This window comes from Meleagris gallopavo, chromosome 14 (genome assembly GCF_000146605.3).
Source record: "Meleagris gallopavo isolate NT-WF06-2002-E0010 breed Aviagen turkey brand Nicholas breeding stock chromosome 14, Turkey_5.1, whole genome shotgun sequence".
NCBI classification, from domain to species: domain Eukaryota; kingdom Metazoa; phylum Chordata; class Aves; order Galliformes; family Phasianidae; genus Meleagris; species Meleagris gallopavo.
Window position 1 is genome coordinate 15,605,847 of NC_015024.2, and position 22,500 is coordinate 15,628,346.

The following is a 22,500-nucleotide window of genomic DNA, read 5'->3' on the forward strand; positions in this document are numbered from 1 at the left end:
AAAAAAAAGAGCAAACCTCATCAACAGTGCATGAAAAAGGGTCTGGAGAAGCACACGCTTTCAGGATGCCGGTTATTAACAGTGCACCAAACACTGAGTGCATTTCTATACTGTGAAAAACAACATTTTTGTCTTACAGTAGTTGAAACCAATACAAATTCCCATTTTTTTTTCTATAGGAATTGCAACATTTTTTTTTTTTTTAACAACAACAGGAAGATATGCAAAAATAGCCCTTAAAAGAAAAGGGGGAAAAATGATCTGCTTTCTCTTTAAAACCATGAACAATAGAAGGTCACGTGGCACAGTATCCTATCATTCAGCACATTAATAGCTGTGCTAGAGTAATTACACTTGTGGTATTTTTGCCTCAAGTGAAATTCTGAAATAAGAGGATGGAAATTATGATACTGCTGATAAATATTAATAAGTGAACTTTTAATTTTTTTGCCACAATATTCAAAATGCTAAGCATCTAGCTAATGCTGAAGCAGCCTGATATGTGTTTGCCTCCAGGGACTATGATGCTTTATGCACTTAAGAAAAAAGTTTAACGGAATTAAAATTTAATATCTAATTAGAGCAAGGCTAATATATTTTGAAATGAGTGGGGAAGACACACGCCTCTGTTGCATATTTGCTACAGTCATTAATCTTACCTGTAAAGCAGCATTGAGAGGTGTGCAGTAGGTGTGGCTGGTCTGTATGTTTTTAATAAGAGAAGGGTTACTGCATAAGAAAAACATAAAAAGGAGAGTTAAATGCAACCAACCTCTATGCGAACATTTCAAGCATGTAACGCTTCCTCCCACACCAGAAAACTAGTGCTCAGACTGTTTTTCCACACAAGTTCTCTTTCATTTCTCTTTTTCTTTAAAGAAAATATCAGAGTTTTTGCTTATAGTTAACGTATTTGCCTTTACTAAATAAGGAATATCATTATATTGTGATGTTACCTCACCGTGTGTTCTACTACCCTGTGTTAGTAGCCCATCTTGGGATCTCTGCTCATTTTAGTGTGTTCAGGAGAAATTTTCCAATATTCAGCGTTTCTGGGAGCCACTTCCCATGTAAGGGCCCATCATAAGGAGGCTACAACCAAAAGCATCATGGAATACTTAAATACTGTGCACGGCAAATTGTTCTCAAAGTCACTGGCAGCAGAATTCCTTGCAACTCAATGGGGGACCGTGACAACAGTGGATTTTGAGCCACATTATTTTCTGATGGGGAAAGGGTTGGCACAGCCAGCACTCCTGCCCCAAACAGTTTGGGACATGGGGAAAGAGGGAAGGTGGCACGGAGGCAAACCAGCTGGTCCTGCTGCTCTGCAGCCAAGTTGTGGGGATCACACTGCCCTAACGGCCATTCTAATAGCAGTTCTGACGTGCTATCTCAGACTTTTGCTTTAGTCATCTTAAGTTTAAATAAGGAGGTGGATTTGAGGAAAATGTATGGCGAGCTTATCCACTCTTTAGTGGGCATTAAAAATCACCAGTCCCCACTGGGGGGAAAAAACTACTAAGTGCCAGTGCTAAACATCTCCAGTAAGTTTTACACTCATTGGGCTTTTTTCTTTTTTTCATATGAGAGTAAGGCATGGTGAGAGAAGTCATAACTGAGCCTCTCCCACAGGGACCAGCAAGGATCAGCTGTCCTGGAGAGATGGCTTTTGAGGAAAGGTCAAACAAAATTGCTTCAGGAACCCCAGGAATATTTGTGTGTGGTTGTTGCAGGCACAGGATGCACTGCTGTCTGTAATCTTTACAGATGGTTTCACTGCACTTCTTTTTTTTTTTTAATGTTAATCCATTAAAGTGTTGCAAACCCAGGCATACAATTGAAAGCAAAGGGAAATACCAGAATTCAAACTTATCTGAAGCCCCTCCTGGCATATATCTGTCTTCCTGACAGATCTACAGCAGCATATCTGCATTACTGTGGATCACTATTTTAGGCTACGTAGCGCTATAAACAAATGCTATAACAAACACGTCAAAGTAGAGTTATTATTATAGGCATTTGGATTATCAGAGTAGGACAAACGAAATACACACATAACAACTAAAACTTTTGCTCCTTTAGCAGCAAAGGTGATGTCACTATTTTGTGAAATGCAAGTCTACATGAGATGGGTAAATCATGCAAAGCAAAGCAACAGCAGAAAAAAAAAATTAAAGCAAGTAAAAGCTCTTACTGTGCAACAAGCTCGCCAAAGTTTTCATCAGGGCAGTATTTTCGAGGACGGCCTCGTTGAATATGACGGCCACGTTTAAACTCTTCATCATCAACAGTCCAAAAGGACCCAAACTCATCCTCTACTCTGATAAAGCACTTATGCAGTGAGAGGTTGGTGCGAATGGCACCCTGGGACAAGAGCAGCAGCAAAGGAGATGAAGTGGAAACAAAGGGACACGGGATCGGGGACAGAACAGACATCAAATACAGGGAAAAGGAAAAAGAAAATAAAATGCAATAAGCATAAGCAAATGGTTTGTGAGGGTTAATATGCATTGCCACCTAAAAGCTACTAGCATGTGATGCAACAAACACCAAGCAAGCAGGGTCAGGGTACTGGTGGGCATACAAACAGTAGTGATGAGATGTTTGTCTTGGTTTCCCTTAACTGAAACAATGCGAAACCACCTGTGGTTGGTCTAACACCAGCTAGCAGCCAAAAGCCTCTACGTTAAACTGTAAGCATGATCCAAGCTAGGCTAAGAAGTTCAAACATGGTGGACATACCCACTGATCTTTTGTGGCCTTCGTTTTTGGAACTCTTGTTCATCCACTGTCCATACTGCCCCTTTAACGTTTTCTACTCGCACAAAACACTTGTGAAGACTAAGATTATGACGCACTGCATTCTGCAGCAAGAGAATACATTCAAAAACTTTCTATGAGAAAATGCTCATCATTGTCCAAGAACAGCAGCACAGTCAGCTTGACAGCCCTCATTTTGCAATGTCAACCCCTCTCCCCGCACCCCAGCTCTTTACATCTTATTTTGCAAAGTTAATATAAATATAAAAGCTTCAACCCAAGGTTAAAAAAATCAGCTCATTCTTATCATTTACCCACAGTACAAATGAGAACAGCCATCATTTTATAAACACGCACGTTGTATAACATGGCACATTTCATACACAACGCAAGAGGAACATTGCATTGACATTTTCAAAACAAATACATAGGCTTCTCCTCTCCTGGAAAAGAAAGCACCGTGAAAGAACAGAAAGGATTTCACGTGAGTGTGGATGGCTCAATGGAGCGCGGAGGCACTGGGGCTGCTGCTCCTGTGGTTTCCCACAGCTGGGTTAATGGCAATCAGGTGCTGAGCTCCTGCCCCATCGGCGGCACAGAGCAGGGCTCAGCAGCACCCCACTGGCCGGCACGGCCCCAGCCCCTGCCTCTGCTGTGTGCTCTTATATGGAAGTTGGCTCCCGTTCCTGGCAGACTGCTGCACGGACTGATCTGAGCTTCTGCCAAGTGCAAACACGAGGAGGGCTCTCTGAAACAAAGTGATAATAATCCTGCAGCTCATCACCCGGAGGGACCCTGGCGCTCCCAGGCTCTGTGCTTGGGTGTGAGCTGTGATTCGGAGGATGAGCCCGGCATAACTTGCAGTGCACTCAGACCTTCCCCTCAGGTGGCCACGATGAGACACCTCGCTGCCTCACAGCAAGCTGGGGCTCTGCTCTCTCTGCTTCCCATACTGCTCACACGGAGTGCCATGCTACATGCCACAGCATGGGTTTCCCCAGTGCAAAGCTGCTCTGGTTGGTACACAGAGCTCATCTCCAGTACCACTGAGAGGGGCTTGGAAAGCAGGGAGAGCAGCAGAAGCCATTTGCTGAGAATATGCAGGCGAACAAACTCCATCCATCATCACTGGCAACACTGATTTAGTCAATCTGGTTGACTCGTTAGCAGGCACAATGCCAGCCAAACACATGGCCTGGGTCTAGGCAACCAAGAGACCACACTTTTTTTCCTCCTGTCATCGTCATCCTTTTTTTTTTTTTTAATGAACATCGGGTCTGGATGGTGAAAGTGAGCTCTAATCATGAATGTCTAAATCACTGTGCAAACAAAGGGTATGGAGAGTGCATTTGTCATGTAAATTAAGCAGCAGTGGCGTGTGTGCTTGCAAGGGAAAGGCTAAGGAGAGTCTTTTGCTACTTTTCCATGTCCCTGCAATCACTAGCACCGTCCCTGATCCATGGGAGCTTTCAGCAGTTACTTGGCAGCAAGCTCATCTCCTCTGGCTGCCCGATCCCACGGACACGGGGATGGCCTGGCTCTGTGGCAAGCTCTGTGCACTTCAGCTCTTCCATGGGTATCCATTTGTCATTCTTCCTGCTCTTACTTTGTTCTCCTTTTTTTTAATGACTCTTCTCCTTCCTCTCCCGGTTTTCATTAGTTTGTCAAGTTCTGGCAGACCCCCTGATCGGGAGGTGGGGCAGAACACCTTACGGGTGGAAAGCAGCGAGCTCAGCAGCCGCCGGTGGAGCAGAGCTCCGTGTGAGCGCAACCTGACACAGGGCTGCCAGCCCACATCTGGGTAACTCAGGCAGTTTCCTGTGAAAATGGGAACGCTGTCAAGTCTGGAGCAAAATGTAAGAATAATAATGCTATTTCCCACAGTGAAAGCCGATCTCCCAGTTAATATGGCAGTTGATCAAACGCATACAGCAGAGTTCGGTGAAGTGAGTCCTCGGAGTTTGTAAACAGTCTCCAAATACACAGCTGAGCAGAAATATCTGTGGTCTTTAAACATATCTAATGCTGGATAAATCTTTTACAGACTGTTATGTGACTTGCCATGGAGGGCTGGGGCTGCCGGATCAGGCTCTTGCTGAAGATACTGAGACAAACACACTGGGTGTTTGCAGGATGTCCACGAAGCACTGCCCTCACTTTCAGTTTTCAGTATGATCACTTATTTAAGGAATTCATCACAAAAAAACCCACTGTTTTGTTCCCAGTGCCTCTGGATACTTGCTATCTAGCAGTTTTATTCATGTTTCAGAGCCACACCTGCAGCCTGTGCCTCATGGCTACAATTCAGTGCCAGCAAATTACTCCAAAAAAATGAAGTAAACAGGCATCGCCTCTGACCTGTTAGAACCAGTTCACAGTGCTCCCTTAGCAATCAGCTTAACAGAAAAATTAGGAGCTATTATTCTAAGATTATATATTTACCTTGGTAAAAATATTTGTATGCAAGCCACTTTTGCAGAAAAATTACCCTGAACATGCTTGAATGTAGTAAATGAAAGGGTTTGTAATTTTCTTAACTGCTCAGCTCTGCTGTACTGCATTTTGGGGAAGAGGTTCATTTTTTCAAGGTTGTTATTCTTGTGCTCATCTGTGGTTTTGAAACAGGTCTCCAGGAAGCCTGCCCACACCAAACCCTGACCTAAACTTTAGGAAAACTGACTCGAATGCCCCCTATACATTAGCTGAAGGTGAGCTCAAATCAGCACATATATATTCAAAGTATTCTGATTCTGCAATTAGACCCTTGTGCTCATTCTGCGCCCCGTGGGCTTCCCGTCATGCCAAGCCAGAGCTGCATTTTCATCCCCACTGTTCCTGAAGGCTGGCATGAATCTGAGTAGCTCAAAAATTGCATTCCTCGCATGGAAGCCAGAAGTTGAAGTGAACCTTTCCTTCCCAGGCTGTGAAGCAGGATGTGGGCTCCTGGACAGGGTCAGTGTGTCCATGATTGGTCTCTGCATAGACCTGCTGTGCTCTTCTGCAAGCCCAAGGGTCTCCAGCTCAGCCTCTCTCCTCCTCCTCTGTACAAGCACACTGTTAGTGCATGTGCCTCCTGGGACTTGATTTTAAGTGATACGCAAGGCTAATTCCTAACATTAACCTTGCAGGCTGCCAAGACTGCCTTCTTCCACTCCCTTCTCCACTTCCTTTCACCGCTGGAATTAGACAGGATTTTTGCTTTAGCACCCACACCTGCAGCTGCTGAAAAGGCCTACTGGAAGCACTCCAGCAGCAAAAGACAGGCAGGTCTAAATGGATCTTAAATCAGGGAAAGTTAATTTCCTTTCTGGATAGTAAGGAGTCTACAAAGTGGAACACTGCTCATGTTTTCTAACTGAACTTGAAGAATCAAAGCAGCAATCACGAGACTTTTCCTGAATCTAACTGTACTACTAAAACTAAACTAAATTCCAAGGATGATTTTTAGCTGCATCCTCTGATGGAATTAATTCCAAATGCAGGCTGAGACAAGAAAAACAGAAAGAGCAAATGAAACAGCAAGTATGGAACACATTCATGCTACCTGGTCATTTGAAGTCTGAGAGTAACAGAGCTGTCTAGATTGAGAGCAGCTCAAACTACTGGGATGCAATTTTTACTGCAATACAAGATCCTTTTCTTTGATTCATTAATTAGTAATTATACCAGCTTAAGAAGCCAGTCTGGCTGTTGTAACGGTATGTACAAGAGAAAGAGCGGCCCCCAAATACAAGTAACTCCCAAGATCTTTTATCCGACAATATCAGAGATGGTTACGGTAGGAAACTGAAGTGCCAAATATATCAATTTTTAGTTCTGTTGAACAGATTTCTTATGGTAAGGCTTGCTTCTTACATAATATGTGCAATGAGCTGCTGCTGTGTGACTATAATGAAGTCTGTAAAATATCTGCGTATGTAGTTGAGAGTCAACTGATTGAGGAAAGGAATCCATTTATCTACTGATCCTAGGGAAAAAAAATCAGTTGTTGTGATTACAGCCTGCATAACTAAGAAGACAAACAGCGTATCTTCCACCGACACAATAACATTACCTCTTTTTTTTTAATACATTCCAGCTGACGGGCTTGAGTTTCACTGCTAGCAGCAACCACACAGAGGAACTCGTGGCATAATCACAGAACATAAAAGCCAATAATGGGGGATTCAATTAGTGGTTTTCAAAGGCGGAGGAGTTTTTCTGCCAAATATCAAATTGTTCCTGCAGATAAGGTACCCAGCGCGTGTCACAACTGCCGATCTACATTTTCATGTCCACACGTCGTTACAATTTGTTATGTCATCAGCAATGTCTATTCTGTACATGTCAGATATCAAAGGCAAGAGGCACACACGGGCGAAGGCTTACCTTCCACGTCGCTGCGTTGCGCCTGAAGTAAGCAAACATTCGCGTGAACCAGTTGTAGATTTCATTTAGTGTTAGCTGTTTTTCTGGAGATTCGAGGATGGCCTTGTGAAGCAAATCAATGGCAACATCAGTTGTGAGCAAGTCAGTACAAAATACAGTCAGAGTTTTACTTGGGCCAATACAAAAAGAATGAAAGAACGAAGGAATGAGAAAATAAGAGAAGGGATTTGGAGCAAAAATCCGAAGGAAGGTTTTCACAATATGAACTAAGATTAATGGCTGTATTTAACAGTTCAATGGCAAAATTCAAAATGGAATTATCTAATTGTTTTGAGTTTTTATTTCTGTTTCCTTACAGAAATATTAATTTATTAGTCATTCATAAAGCAGAATCAAAGAGAAATGCAAAACATTTCACTAGCTGATTAAAGCTCAGTAATTATTTAGAGCTCAGATTAATTCTAGGGATCAGAGATTACTGTAGCTTGTGATAATTGACTTGCCATCTTTAAACAGGCTCATTTTCACTGTTGTGTGAAATGAATTTCCTAATAATCACATCGTATTGTAATACTTAATCAAAAGCAATTATGTTATATATTGCAGTTCTAAAAACCCTTATAGTAAAGGTTTGAGCATTTGAGCATGCTTACATACCAAAGGTTTGAAAATCTATTTAATCCAGAGCGCACACATATAGGGAGACTTTGTCTAATCCGAATGCCTGTGTTTGGCTCCACTCACCTGTCTAATTAAAGATGCATACGTGAACGGTGGTCTAACTTCTGCGTTCTTATAAAATTCTTGGTTCTGGGCAATATCTGCTAAATAAAGAGCAGTTGTCCTGTTATCATCACAGCCCGTCGCTGCGGGTGTAGGCAACAGAAAGCTGCCGGGCTGGGAAGGGCCTGTATCAGCAGCACCGCTTTACCTGAAGAAATGGGGACGTTGTATTTATCCGAGTACCGCCTCCGGATGGGCCCGACGTTGTGCATGCTCGTGGTAGTGATGACCGACGGTCCCTGCGTGACGGGAGTGATGGGTGCAGTCGGGGTGGTGGGAGTATGAGGTAAGCTCTGTGGAGAAGCCTCGGATGCTGTCTTGGAAAGCGTGACGCTGGACACCAGATTGAGCTGCGGAGGGAAAGGACGAAGGCTGCATTACAAAGGGCGACTGTGGCTAATTAAGGGTGGTGGGGGAAATTCTCATTAGCGGAACGACCCTCCACTCAGAGCCCACACCGCAGCTTGAGTGCTCGCTTCAGCTCCAAGTGCTGTTGTAGCATCTCCATTAGCAAATGGAAATAACTATGTACATTTCCAGATAGATGGATTTGATAAAATGAACAACACAGCCTGCTGACGGAACTACAAATAGTGGATTTGCATCCGAACCTTAAAACAAGATCTTACAGAGTGTGTCATCATTTCGGTATATTACTGCAGTTCCACTGTTTCACGATCTGAACCCCACACCTCTTATTTCCATGCTATCATTATGCATGGCTGCTAATCAGTCTTCTTGGATATTTCACTGAAGGCATCAGGCTAAGAATAAAAGGCCAGATTTTCATAGGGACATAGGAGGGAGAAACGCAATCTCTCTCTTCAGCATTTGGGATTGCTTTTTTTTCCTTCCCCTCCCGTTCATCCATTTTAAAAGCAAAGCCCCAAGTAGGTTAACTCTGGAATAATTTAATTAATCACGCCGCATGAAATATTGCAGCCACTCAGCCCAGCACAAGTGGCACCATTCTGCTCTCCCTTGACGGGAGGCACGGCTTTACCTGCACGAGCGGCAGCAGCTGAACGCCTCTGGGACTGTGCATCCAAACCAAACAGAACCCAACCACTTTCAGCACCCAGCCATACCCATACCACCAGCATCTGTTCCTTCCCGCTGCCCTGCAATGCCCTCCGAAAAACAATGCTCCCTTACAATAGGTCGCTCCTGCTGGAGTACTTTAAACAAACAACCCAATCTCTTAACGACATCAGAAAAGATGAGGGAGAGAAGGGCTCTTTGACTACTTCCACATTTCCTTCCCTTAGGCACTTTCGCGAATAATATTGCTGAAATCTTGACCCTATTGAAGTCAGTAGCAAAATTCCTACTGAATTTAATAGGGCCAGAATTTTGTAACTTTTGTTCTGATTAAAATTCCTTTTGGCTGAACATTAAAGCTTTTCAGATGAAGGTGAGGCACACAATTCAGATATGCCCCCAAACATCTCATGTTTATCCATAAGACTCTGTATTAATTTTCCTCGTGTGAAAGTAACCAGATAAGAAAACTCCTATTAGCATCCCTCATCTGAGTTAACAGCCAGAAATACTGCTGCTCCTTTATCAAAATAACAGGATTTATCCCAAACAAAGGTAATGGAAAACAAAGGGCTCTCGTGTCACAGAAATGACACCAAGACAAAAAGCTGATTGCCCACAGGAAGGGCACAGCAGAGCGACAGATAAAAAGCACCTGTTTTTCAATAAATCGTCCCTGCTTTTTTGAGCAACTCTGCCTGCCTTAAAGCCCAGCCACAAAATTCTCACGCAGCCAAGTGCTGCTGCCTGCATTCCCTGTGTTCCCTGTGCCCACATGGGGATACGGAGCAGCTCGTGGTGAGGCCACAGAAGGAGGAACCCAGCGAGGAGATGACGAGGGTGGTCAAATGCAGGCAGTGATTTCCCAGAGCATCCTGCCACGGTGGGTTGGTGGAACGCTCTGAGCCTGCGGTGCCGCAGCCACCTCTGCTTGTTGACTGGCGTGATTTAAGGCCACTGATTAGGGACACGCTCATTGTAATGTCTCCCTGTTATCCATCTATCCATCTATTACATATGATAAAAGGACCAGTGATGATAATAATAGTACAACTGACAGGTCTCACCATGAAATTAAATCTTCTGTATTTTATCTCAGTTTCTAAATGGACATTTTAACAGTCCAATAACTGCGAGCAAATCTGCATCAATTTTAAGTGCCCGTCTCTGGCAGAGGCTCGGCAGCCGGGCCCTCCTGTTGGAAAGATCACTGCTCGCGCTCCATCATTACGGCTCTCGCTACTCCATTTCAAAAGAGTTCGCTTCCTTTTTTAGCATTTAAAAACTTAACATTTAATCTGTTTCTACCAGAGAGCTGTGAGAGAGAATCCCCAAAGGTCAGCATTCCCTGCTTCCAGAATTTGAATCGAGCTAGATTTCTTTAGGCTTTTCAGCGTAGGTAGCAACTAGAAATAAACAGAAGAGAGGATGAGCAAAGGGGGGGCCCTAACAGGCTTGACAAATGACACTGTGATTCACACCCACTGCTGGGCTGCCACTAATAAGCTACAGAGGAAGCAGCCAATCTCAGCTAATTACCAGATAAAATTGTATTGTAAGGACTCTAATTAGGAGATGCTTATGGAGGTGATCTAATGATTAAACGCTGCATTCGAGTGACCCCACCATCAATGTGCAGTGGTGCAAGATGTCACTGGAATATTTTGTAGAAACAGTAATTTTATTTCAAGGAGGGGAGGCAGTAATATTTGTAATAATGGCTATGAGGTAAACTAATTAAAAGACAGTTCCTAAAGGAAGACTGTGGCTTTGAGCAGCTGTGGCCGTTCCAAAACAAAGTGCCAAATCTCAACAGAGGAGCTGCAGTCAAGTGGAAAATTTCTGCCTGACCTCTGCTCTCGCTATTAATTTGCAGGAAAACTAATGACACATATACATATTCCCACAAAATTGTTCTAATTGCTAATTTGCCAAAGGAGCCCAGTTTCCAAATTAAACATGACTGCAGTCTGTGAGGAAAGAAAGAACAAAAAGCTGGAACGCAGTGAGTGTGCTGTGCTTCACCTCCGCCGGCCAGTGCTGAGCCTGAACCAACAAGTTAATGAAAGACAACCTTGGTGCTCGCCAGCAAAGTTCTCCCTCTTCCTGCCCCATACCTGGTACCGCTCTGCTCCTGGGCAGGGGACCGACCCCGCTGGTGATGGCACCAAAACGTGAGGTGGGCATGGGGAGGTGAGGGCCGCTGTCTTCGTGGGATCTGCAGTGTCAAGGCGGAGAGCTCGGTGGTGAATTGGAGCAGAACAACAAATTATGAATGGTGTTGGTTTTGTTGCCATCTTGAAATATTCATCTGAATTGTAAACTATTAAATCTTAATACTGCCGGCAATCAGAAATGCACAGCGAATGATAATTCGGGGCAGAGATCAGGAAGGGACTGGGCTGGGAGGGTTTCTTTTCCTGACGCTGTTCACATTTTCTATTTAAAAACAAGTTTCTATGATTAGAAAAGTTGTTCATACTGGTACTTTGCACGCTGCCTGTGTCCCACATACTGCAGGTTTTGGTGAGGGACTGTTTCTGGCTGAAGGGATCGCACACAAGGCACAAAGTCAGCACTGGGCAGCAAGGCACAGCCCTGCCACCCAAGGGTTAAATGGTTCTGCAACGTTTACGCTGGGGATGGGGGAGGGAGGATTTCCTCCAGCCACAAAAGAAAACAAGAATAAAACAACAAAAAGCCACCAAACCCCGTAACAGTTTGAAGTCTTAAAATTCTGCAAATTTAGTCACTGAAGGGTGCTGGGTGCTTTGTTCAGTTTCAGTTTTGAAGAACTGTGCCTCGTGCCGCTTTAACTCAACATCCATAAATGTTTTAATTGTTTCAGCATCCAATATCCTGCTTAGGATTTTAGTATTAACCTTCCCTTTCAAGAAATGGTCATGTCCTCCTATTAAAGGTGAAGACTGAGTCATAGTTTTTTCCTTAGATATAAACAAGACAGAGAGGTAGCCCTCTCTCTCACCCTGTAAAATAGATTTCCAGTAAGTGGCTCTCCCATTAGAGCTCAGCCTGATTCCTTTCTGTGTAAATATCTTCCACGACAATAGGGGCTGCAGTAAAAAACCCTGATCTGAAACACTTTTAGAAAAAAAAAAAAGAAATACACATTTATAAATGTCATGGAGAGGCCATACCCACTGCTGCAGGGCAGGGATTCCCCTGCCATTGATGCTGCTGTTTTGGTCGTGATTAGAGGTGAGGGTTTATCAGAACCAAGCTGCTGGACCCTACACCACTCAGGAGCAGAGACTGCTTTTCTTGACATGGAGGTGGGATGGCAAACTGGGCCCAGAGCCTTGCTCAATGCTGCATCCTCCTCTCCTGCTCCAGCTCGGACACAGCAGCGCTGGATGGGAGCCTGGCAGGCAGCAATCACTTAGCAGGTGTTGTTATTGGCAGCAGCACTGAGGAAACCGAAGCTGAGGAGTGAGACTTAATGAAAACCAGTATATAAAAACAGCTTTTGTTGTGCTTGAGAATCTCTCTTTATTGCTGCGTATCGTTATTTTTTCAAACTATAAAGTATGGCTACAGCAGCTAAAATGCTCAGTCATTCCCTCAAGAGTTAAAAGACCATTTTTAAAATGCTTTGTTATTACAGTTGCTAAAAACAGTATTTCAAAACAATCGTAATTGCTATGGTTAGGGCAAAAAAATACATTAAATAAGGGATATCTAACAGTACATTTCATTTGAGGGTGCCAAAAGTTTCTCTTCAAGTTTTCTATCAGTTTTTAAAGATGGATATGACACCTACTATGCACAATGATTTGTTGGTTCATGATTTTTTTCCTTTTCCTTTCCTTCCTATGAACTGCAGTGTTACTTAATCCTCCAAAATAAAATCACATTTCCATCTTAACCTACCACGCTGACCACTTGCACCAACAAAAACAGAATGTAGGGGAACCATCTAAACAGCAAAACCAGAGTGATAGCTCTTGAGCAATCATTGTTCTGGCTTCTCTGTTTTGTTCCTCCCTGAAAAAAAAACGTACCTTACAAAGATATGTCACAGCATATTCCTTCACAGCTTCGTTCTCACTTTGCTCAGTCCTTTATTCTCACCAAAACAACACATGCAGCAGTAAGAGGAACAACTCTGCACGTTCCAAGTGCTAAGCCTGAGATACTTCCATTTTCTTTTAAGCTGCTGCACCTCTGGACTTTGTAATTACAAAGCTGGCCATTAGCAAACAGGCAGCCAGCACAACCTGCGTCAATGCTCAGCCCTTCCTCAGTGCCACTCTCTTGGCTGCTCGGAAAGGAGCTCCCCTGAGGCAGAAGAGCTGCCCTACCTGCAGCAGCCCCACATACAGACCTATGTGCCAACAGCTCAGGTCATCACTACTAAATTATGTGAGAACATGTTAAGTCTCCTTGGCTTTATAAGTCTGAAGAGCTTTACAGAGCAGCTGCCTTGGTACAACAGTGTGGGATACTGGCCCTTCCACTGGAGGGTAGAAAGAACTGCAAGGAGCACCTGGAGGTGGAGATGTGATCGATGGACAGGACCAGCTTCCCCAAACCTGGCTGAGCTGTGATCAGTGCAGCAGCACCAAGAAGCTGCCTGGGGTCCAGCCACCACTGCTCAGCCCTGCGTGAAGTCCAAGGGAAGGCCAATGGCCAGTGTAAGTTACACAAGGCACGTGGTGAAAGCACCAGTGAAGTAAGCAGCTCAGGCACTGGTTCCGCCTCACAGCAACAAAATTGTTTAAAAACAAGCATTAAGATCCTTTAAGCAGAATAAAAACATTTTCTCAGTCATGAAAAGGGTGTAATTTTAAATCCCAATTCATTGCTACGTTTGGATTTGCAGCCACTCTTTCCTGTATAACTGCTGATGCACCGTAATATATTAATTCTAACGTACACCTTGCATTAGTTATGTTGGCAAAAAAATTAATTACTGGATGTAAAGAATACTTTGCACTGCAATAATGGTCATCAGATCTTTTTACCAAAGTCCTATCCCACTGAGTTAAAAGGACTGGGGTCTAGCAGAGTCTATGCGGTGCCTGTGTATTTTTTCATAACGAAAGCACAATTTATGCAAAACACTATACTCCTACATTTTATAATTAATTTTCAAATGCTTCACCTATACATATTTTAATAATTTCTGATTTATCAGATGGTATCTATAATAAATTTTTCTATATTTCAATAAATGAAAAGAAGGCAGTTTCAATCCAACAACAGAGTGCCACACAATATAGGCCTGTCAGGCACCAATTTTTACTTCTAACATTTAAGTTAAAGGATAAGGAATTTATAATGCTGCCTGTGAACGAAACCACTTTTCATACACAAATGTGATCTTTTTTTTCCAAAGGGTAATACAACAGTACATTTACATAAACTAATCCAAACAATCTATGTATTTGACAATGGCAAACCTCACACAGACTGCCTATTGTTGGTTTACATCTTGGAGTTCTTTATGTTGGCTTGTAACACTGCTCTAGCTGTCAAAGGTTTGACTTGGACTCTAAATAAATGGTTATAGAAGTGCTGTGCAGCGATATTGGACTTCTTTGCAAAAGAAAACCTGCTGTGTATGAATTCAAAAGCTATTAATTTTTCAGTCAAAAATATTCATGCCTATTTCTTTTAATAAAGAAACACTGTGCTGAGCAACTGAGAGATAATGTTGACTAGTGGTACAGAATTTTCAATAGAGCAGTTAAAAATAAATTTAGTAGGAGGTCCCCAACAAAGCTATAATTTTCCAGAATGTAAAACATTTTTAATACTAATCAAGACAGCCCTTTTCCCCCTGCGTTCCTTTTTTTTTTTTTCTTTCTTTTCCTCTGCTTTCCCTGTTTATTAGCTGTTAACACTAATCTTCACGGCGACACCGCCTGGTACCTCCATAGCCTACAACGCCCGCCAAACTGCTGCCCTCCGCGGCGCAGCATTGATCACCGGCTGCCTTGCCAAACACCGCTCGCCTTCTTGTGATTTCCTCCCTTTAGTTTTTAATCCTTCCTCCTGAGGGGCACTGCTGTTACGAAAGGCCTCAAGGCAGAGTGCTCTGAGACTCCCAGATTATTCCGCTGTTTTAATTTTTAATCCAGTAAGAGCTATAGAAACCAAGCCTCCTCCCATTCTGTTGGGTCTACGCACTTTGCCAACAATGCGCTGAAGCATTTGCATTCAGGCTGAGATGGATACGAGGAACTAGAAGAATGCTATTTTTATAGATGCTGCACGCAGTTTCTACTCTGGAGAGCTGGTATCCTCCAGATCAAGCAGCTTTTTGAATCTCATCAGCTGAAATGGAAGGGTTCGTACCTACCGCTCAACTCTACCCAAGACTGCCCCAAAAACTTCCCACTGACTTTGACATCTGCTCCAGCGTTCCTGAACAGCCTGTAATTTTCTATCCTTTAGCCTTCCTATGCACTTCTGCAGCCATTTATTCCCAACTACATGGAAAGTGAGAAAGCCGTTCCTAGTAAAAATGGGTGCGCGAAGTGTTTAATGATTTTATGTTCTCTATCTCTGTAATGTGTTCTGTTTCAGACATTAATTTTGTCTACCAACTGCATCTTGGCAGGCTACCATATTTGCTGGGTTAATAGTCTGACTCTTTTTTATTTCTATCACCATAAATCACACATATATGGGTGTATGTTTGCTTTATTTATAGAAAAAAAATCAGTCAAAACAGATAAACCAATACTTTGTCATTATGCTGCATCATTGCATATTGATTAAAATTGCTAGTACTAACTATAGATTGTCAACGCTCAATTAATTTTCACACAATGACTCAAAGCAAAATCAAATAAAGCCAGTGTACCTTTAAATCTTACAAATCTTAAAATCAAGAACCAAAGCACTCTCTCCATTTTGAATAATCATCTGAAGCTCTGAGGAGCATTTTCAGCATTAAGAGGTGAGAAGAAAACAACAGACGAGGAGTCGTTTTGGTCAGGGAAGAAGATGGAGGGCTTGCCCTGTGTTGGGGGACCCAGGAGATGGTTCGGCTTGTGAAGCCACTTGCTGCCTAGCAAGGAATTTATGGAGTGGCTGACCGACCCCTCCTACCCCACTGGCCACCCCCCACGGCTCCTCTTCTGAAGAACAATCTGCAGTGGAGAAGGTTTCCCTTCTCAGTTTCAGTGGTATAAAACCTGATACCAGGCAACAGCGATTATCATCGAAACGTGCAACAAGAGTCTGTTATACTGTAAATTCCTGTCAGACAGGGAGAAAGTCAAATAAATACACTACATATAATTTAATCACATCTCCTTCCTAACACTTCCTAAGGTTTCATGCAAGTGGCACCAATGTAAAGCAACCTACAGACCACCAAAAAGCCCTTCTTTGGGGTTCACTCCCATCAGCCTCCTGGAGGAAGGAGAGAGATGGGTCCTTGGGCTGTGCCCCCTGAAAAACTACCAAATACTTCTCACTTTGCATCTCCTCCCTGCGGCACACAGCAAAGCCACGCTTCATGTCACAACCCAGGTGGGAAACAGGAAAAGAGGTTTGGTGTGAGGTTTGGGTTTGCTTTCTGCACAGTTCAGTACTTACAGGCTGAGGGGTGGCTTTTGGTTCAGTTGACTTCACATGCAGGTGTGTCATCATGGCTTGCAGGCGCTCTTTATCTTTTGCAAGCTGAAGGGGGAGAAAAAAACACTCTATTACTTGTAGGAATAAAATCCAACCTCTGCTTATTCCTAATTAAACAGTTGGCACCAACGCACAAGACAGGAGAGTTTTATTGCTGAGCAGTTTGGAAATTGTATACGGTCTGTTCATGAGGCAAAGCTAACGCGTGGTGCTGGGTGTCAGTATTTCTCAAAGCAAAATGCATTAGCCCTTCAGCAAGAAAAGCTAGACCTGCTGGCACCGAGAGGTTCACTCTAGCCCTGACAGCTAAAAGACACCAGTGAATCATGTTTATTAACCCGGGAAGCGCAGCAGAAGGCACGCTGTGCAGTGACCCTGCATGCTTTGTCCTCCTTTTGCACCATGGGATGAGCAGTGTGTGGATGGGCTGTAGCTCCCACGTCAATGCGACCCCTCAAGAGCTGGTAAAGCCCCCAGGGGCTGGCAGGGGAACCCAGCTGGGACAAGAGCAGCAGTTGGAATCATCACTGCTGGCATCCCTAAGGTGCATGCCAAAAGGCAGCTGGGCAGAAATGCTAACCACATCCATCGCGTCACAGCCCAGAAGTGTGGCCAGGCTCCTGTGCTAGATGTTAAGGGGATGTCCATAGGCTGACCCTCACTTTCTCTGCGCTTTCTTATTGAGATCTCAAGATCACAGTGTACTGCTGTGGCCAGAACGGCTTCCAGGTACATCCTACTACCAGTGCACTGTCCAGGCACTAAATCTCACCGATTTGGGAAACAATATATACTTTTTTTTTTTCCCTAAGGTAAATAGGATGTTTCTGGCTGCTCTTAAAAAAAGAGAGGGGAAAAAAGTAAAAAAATTATGAAGTGGGACTATGTTAGAAGACAATACTAATGAAAAAGATGTGTTATTAGCCTACATGCTCAACATAAAGGTTTTGGATTAGGTTCTTAGACATGACAATTTCTGTAGTTTTGCTTTAGACAACCAGGTTCCTGGTGCCAAGAGGAGAACTGTGCTCGCATTCCAGTGAAATGTTGAACAACCTGCCCACCTTATCACAGTCATCTGTTGGTAGTAGTAAAGCTGGGCTAAGTGTATATAAAAAGACACTTGGTCATAAATCCTCACTCATAACCTTCCAGTCAAGGTTGTCTTGCTCTTTGTAGGGCAAGGGGGTTCTGCTTGTGCCAGAAAGGTGTCACAATGGGATACAACTTGGCACACAACTTTCCAAGGCAGGAATTAAATAAAGGAAAAAATGGTGTCACCATTGTGTGCTCTGGAAGTGCAAAAGCCAAATCAATGGCCTTTGCAAGCTGCTTTGCTTTTCTTGGTCAAAAACCTCCATGGCAAGAAAGAAAAGCTAAAGGTGATACTAAATCTCCTGCAAACTGCCTCCAGATCTGCTCTGGACACCACAGAAGAGCAGTGGCGGGCTCTTCGCAATGCTTTGGGAACGTCTCCTTTTCAGAGTCCTCTGAGGACTTCTTCAGAGAAAGTAGAGGTCTCACCCCTCAACTGCCGTGCTTTCCACAAAACAAATAAAAAACAATAAATATTTTAGTCTTGGTGCAGCTCTGTTGTGCAATCTCTCATTCTTAGCAGTTCCTGGGCGCTGGGGCTGCTTGGCAGGGCCATCTGTGCATTAAATTTTGGTCTGCAGACTAGCGCAGGAACCAAAGCTTTAGCCAAAACAAATAAAGCTCAGAGGCACCTGAAAACTTCCTGCTTGCAGCAGAGCAGTGGCAGCAGGGAAAGCCACCAGCAAAGCCAGTGGGCAGCATGGAGCATGCCCTGCACCGTGCTTCCTCCGGGCCCCTCAGCAAAACGGAGTGGTGTTTGGCCCGGAGCAGCTGGGGACCTTGCTTTTATTGTTCTCAATCATCATCTTAGCACGCTTTTAGTGCCGTTTCTGGTGGGTGAATGTTATTAAAGATCCTCTCGACATTTCAGGCAGACGCACACTGGTGTTTTGTCATAGTCTAGGAATTCAAACACTCACCCAGTTAGGCAGGAGTTTAAATTATGAAAAATAGAGCTCTCTCAGTTTCAAAGCACTGAAGAGAAGTAAAAAAATCTGAAGAATTTCTTTAAACTGTTTTTCCCCTATGTCAGGAAGCAGTACCGATAAAAAACCAGAATGTCACCAGCAGCTCCTCCTTCAGCAAGGTTCCTCAGAAGAAGCCAGGAGGACTCGCTGGGCACTGGTGGGAGCACATTCTCACTGGTGGCACTCACTGGAGTGCAGACTGTCCACAAATGGGGATTCTTAGTGGAGCTGCAGGGAAATGCTCCTCATCTACTGATAGCCTTATTGGGCAAGGGCTATTATACAACAGAAATAAACTGATTATTGCAGTTCTGTTCCAGTGCTTCTAAGCTTCTGTTGGCAATTGTTTGCTTTTCTAATGGTACTTAGCCTACAAAACTACATTTGAATGTGTACACTCAAGGTGCAGTTGAAGTAGGACTGGTAAAGCCTTCCCCTGGCAGTGGCATGGGGCAGGACAGGGGGAGCAGAGGAGCTATGTCCTCAGCTGTGGGCTCAGCTGGCACTCACAGCTCTCCTGTGCCCTGCTGGAAAGGGATCTCTGCAGAACCCTCCCCTGAATGACAATACTGACTAATGGCATAGGAGAAACCACAAGGTGGGCTTTTTAGGAGAACAAAGGCTTCAGATCTATAAAAGTCCCCTGTGGCAAGGACTTAGAGTCTGAAATGTTCACAGGTCCAGAGGCAGCCTGGTAAAACTCAGTACCTGGGGCAAGGACCTTACCAGGCAGGGCTGGATGGGGCTTTGTCTAGTGGGAGGTGTCCCTGCCTGTAACAGGGGGGTTGGAACTAGATAATCTTAAAGATCCCTTCCAACCCAAACAATTCTATGATTCTATGATTTGAAGGTCCAGCACTGAGGAGCAGATTAGAAACAGCAAATTCTTGGTTTTCCATGGAGTTTACCATAGCCTGAGAGTTCTGCTCTGCACAATGCTGGGTAGGAAAAGACCCTAGCAATATCTGAAGCCTCGTTCCTTTCTCTGATGTTCTTTCTGAAAGCTCTAAATGGCGGCAGTTCTCAGATGGCCACCCAGTTCCTCATGGCAAGACTGACCTTCTGAGGTTCCCCCAGTTCTCTGGGGCTCCACCACAGCCTAGGTTCCTAATAGTGGCTCCATGGAAAACTCTTCCAGAGCTTGCATAGTGTTCTGAAAGCTTGGCTATCAAGACATATGCCTTGGTCTGGAGAGATTAAATCCTGAAACTGCACACGTGATAAGCAGGAGAGGGAAGGCACAGAAGGGGCTCAGGAAGAGGAGAAGTACAGGAGTCTGCAGACCAAGGAACAAGACAGAAGGCACAGAAAAGTGCAGACATTGCACAGGAGGAAAAGCAGACAAAAAACAATGGCAAGAAGCAAGGATGTGAAAATGGAAACCCAGTGAGGGCATTCAACAGGAGTAACATGGCCAGAACAATGGGAAGAGAAGACCACTTCAGCAGCAGGAAAAACACTATGGACAAAGGAAAAGAAAGCCAACCATGAGCAATGCAAGAGACAACCAAGATGCAGCCTCTTCCCTCCTGTTAGGTGCCTAGTAAGTACATTGTGTACAATAAAGGTTCAGGATCCATTTTTTAAGAGTGTCAATGGATGCTTCAAAAATAAGCCCAAATAGAGCTTTCACTCCACTGAAAATGGCCAGCTGTCTCTATGTTCTCCTATTAGGACATACTTTTTTCAAGTGTGTCAAGCCTTGCTGCTGTCCTGAAACGTTTTTCCATTCAAAGGTGGTGCTACAAAATAAATGTCCTATTCCAGCTAAGGTCTTGCTAAGGATAGGGATATGTTCCTATGTTTGTGTTTTACCCAGAAGCCCAGTTCTCATTATTTATAATAGCAACAAATGATCATGTCAAGATTGTTTAAACTAAGTGAAATATGAGGAGATCTCTACCTTGTCTGTGATATTTAAAACATGTTTGTGATGGAAAAGCTTCATGATACTTCTGCAAAAGTCCATTTGCAATCAAACTTTTGACTTGTTGACTTGATTGACTTTTGATTTTTTCAAAAATTTCATTTAAAAATTACTTTCTTTAGAAGTCATGGAACTTATCTCTGTGACATTGATAAAGCTTCTCTGGATAAAATAATTACACTGGGGAAAAAAAAAGTTTGCTTTTGGGTCCATCACACTCAAAACCTGAAGTGCATCCCTCTAATGCAATGGATTTGCTCCTCCTTGGAGCTATGGGGTCCCTCTTCTACTTGGCTCACAGAACACAAGTGGCTGCCCATAGCGCTGATTTGTGCCACCCTGTTGCAGGAGTGTTGGGCTGATGGTCCTGGTAGAGCTGCCCCTGCTGTATCACACTGGGTGCTGCAGACCAAGTCACTGAAAACTCCGCTATGGAGCCAGATCCAAATTGTATAACAGTTCTGTGAAGCACAAGTCCTGCCAGATAAACTAGGCAGTGGAAGATCAATTTTGTCTCCTCCCATGTTCATACTTATGCAGACTATCCAAGGACTGACATGCAGGATGAAGAGAGGGAGAAGTGGGGAGTTCCAGGGGCATTTCAGAAGCAGGACAAACCTCCTTCACCCATCCTTCCTGGCTAACACACAAACAGTCTCACTGTTATCAGCATCCCATGCTACATTAAGCCTCCATCATATCTTCTGCGCTAGTAAGACTGTTAGAAAACAACAACAACAAAAACAAACACAAAAAAATGTATGGCTTAGCCCTCATGCCACCTTGAAATGATGTTCTTGCCTTGGGGACTTCATGCAGTGACTCTAAGCTAGGATGTACTCCTCAGCACTAAATGGGTGTGAATCCGTCGATATCAGTCACTCATGACAATCAGAATAATTCAGCACTGATAAACGTCTCATAAATATTGTAAGGACGTACAAACAGGTGGAAACCTGGCATCATCTCTGTGCTGTTCATGACTAGGGCATCCTCCTGTAGTTCCAGGCACAGACATGCCCACTAACTGCAGGAGGGAAGGAAGGATTCAGGCTTTTCAAGCTGATTGTAACTGAAGAATCTCCATCTACCTTCAGCACAGATATTATTGCATCTTGGTAAAAGATTATCTCGTATCTCAGTTTACCAGGAAGACTGCAGATTTGTTCTTCTAATTCTCAAGAAACTTGTTAAAATAACAGACCACCTCTCATAACATTTTCTGCAAGACTCTTGACATTTTATGACTGGTAGTTTGGTTTTTATAAAACTTATATTAAAATAGTTTATATTGCTTTAGCTAATAGTGAAAGAGTGTCATGACCAGCGTGTTCCTGAAAATAAAATTTAGGAAATATCTATGAAGGAAAAAGGGGTAATTTGTAAGATAAGAAGATAAAAGGAATTTTTTTAAATGCTTATCTTGAAAAGTAACAACAAGAAGTTTAAGTGTGTTTTTGCTGATTTTTCTCTCCAACTATTTGAAGCTATAAATGACTTAACTCAGTAAAATTCCAAATGTAATTATCTTCTGTACTTAGCCCAAGGCTTTCCATATATCTCTACGCTGCTGTCTTGCATACAAAATAGGTTTTTCAATAGCTGGTAACTATATAATGTACAACATTGTTTTAATTTCCCCTTCTTTGCTAACCTCTTGCCTACACACAGAGAGACTGTCAGAGCTGCCCAGCTACAGCAGCGAGGTGCAGGGAGACAGAAAGAACTCAAAGGCATTCGGAAAGGCATTTGCACAAACAGGTCATATTTTTACATTGCATTCAATATATTCCAGTTTACTCCCCTTTTTTTTTTCAATTATAAAAAACTCATTTGCTACAAATGGCAAAAAATAATAATAATACATGGAGAGTGTTAGTACATGAGAGACCACTAAACAAGCCAGGTCATGCAGCGTTTTGAAATAAACATCAACCAATTCTC

At 43.4% G+C, this 22,500-nt stretch overlaps 1 protein-coding gene across 6 annotated transcripts in view; it reads right to left on the minus strand.

The window, feature by feature from the left end:
• FOXP1 (forkhead box P1) overlaps nucleotides 1–22,500 on the minus strand; it is a 301,896-nt gene that overhangs the window by 10,644 nt on the left and 268,752 nt on the right. For 4 of the 6 annotated variants that reach the window (XM_010718724.2, XM_010718729.3, XM_010718723.3 and 1 more), the window contains 6 exons: nucleotides 16,528–16,611; nucleotides 8,063–8,264; nucleotides 7,876–7,955; nucleotides 7,132–7,233; nucleotides 2,746–2,867; nucleotides 660–729 (listed from right to left, as the gene is read on the minus strand). In XM_010718724.2, the coding sequence (XP_010717026.1) occupies nucleotides 660–729; nucleotides 2,746–2,867; nucleotides 7,132–7,233; nucleotides 7,876–7,955; nucleotides 8,063–8,264; nucleotides 16,528–16,611 (660 nt within the window). The remainder of the gene's footprint in view (nucleotides 1–659; nucleotides 730–2,745; nucleotides 2,868–7,131; nucleotides 7,234–7,875; nucleotides 7,956–8,062; nucleotides 8,265–16,527; nucleotides 16,612–22,500) is intronic. The other 2 variants (XM_010718728.3, XM_031555618.1) reach the window with 1 other exon arrangement.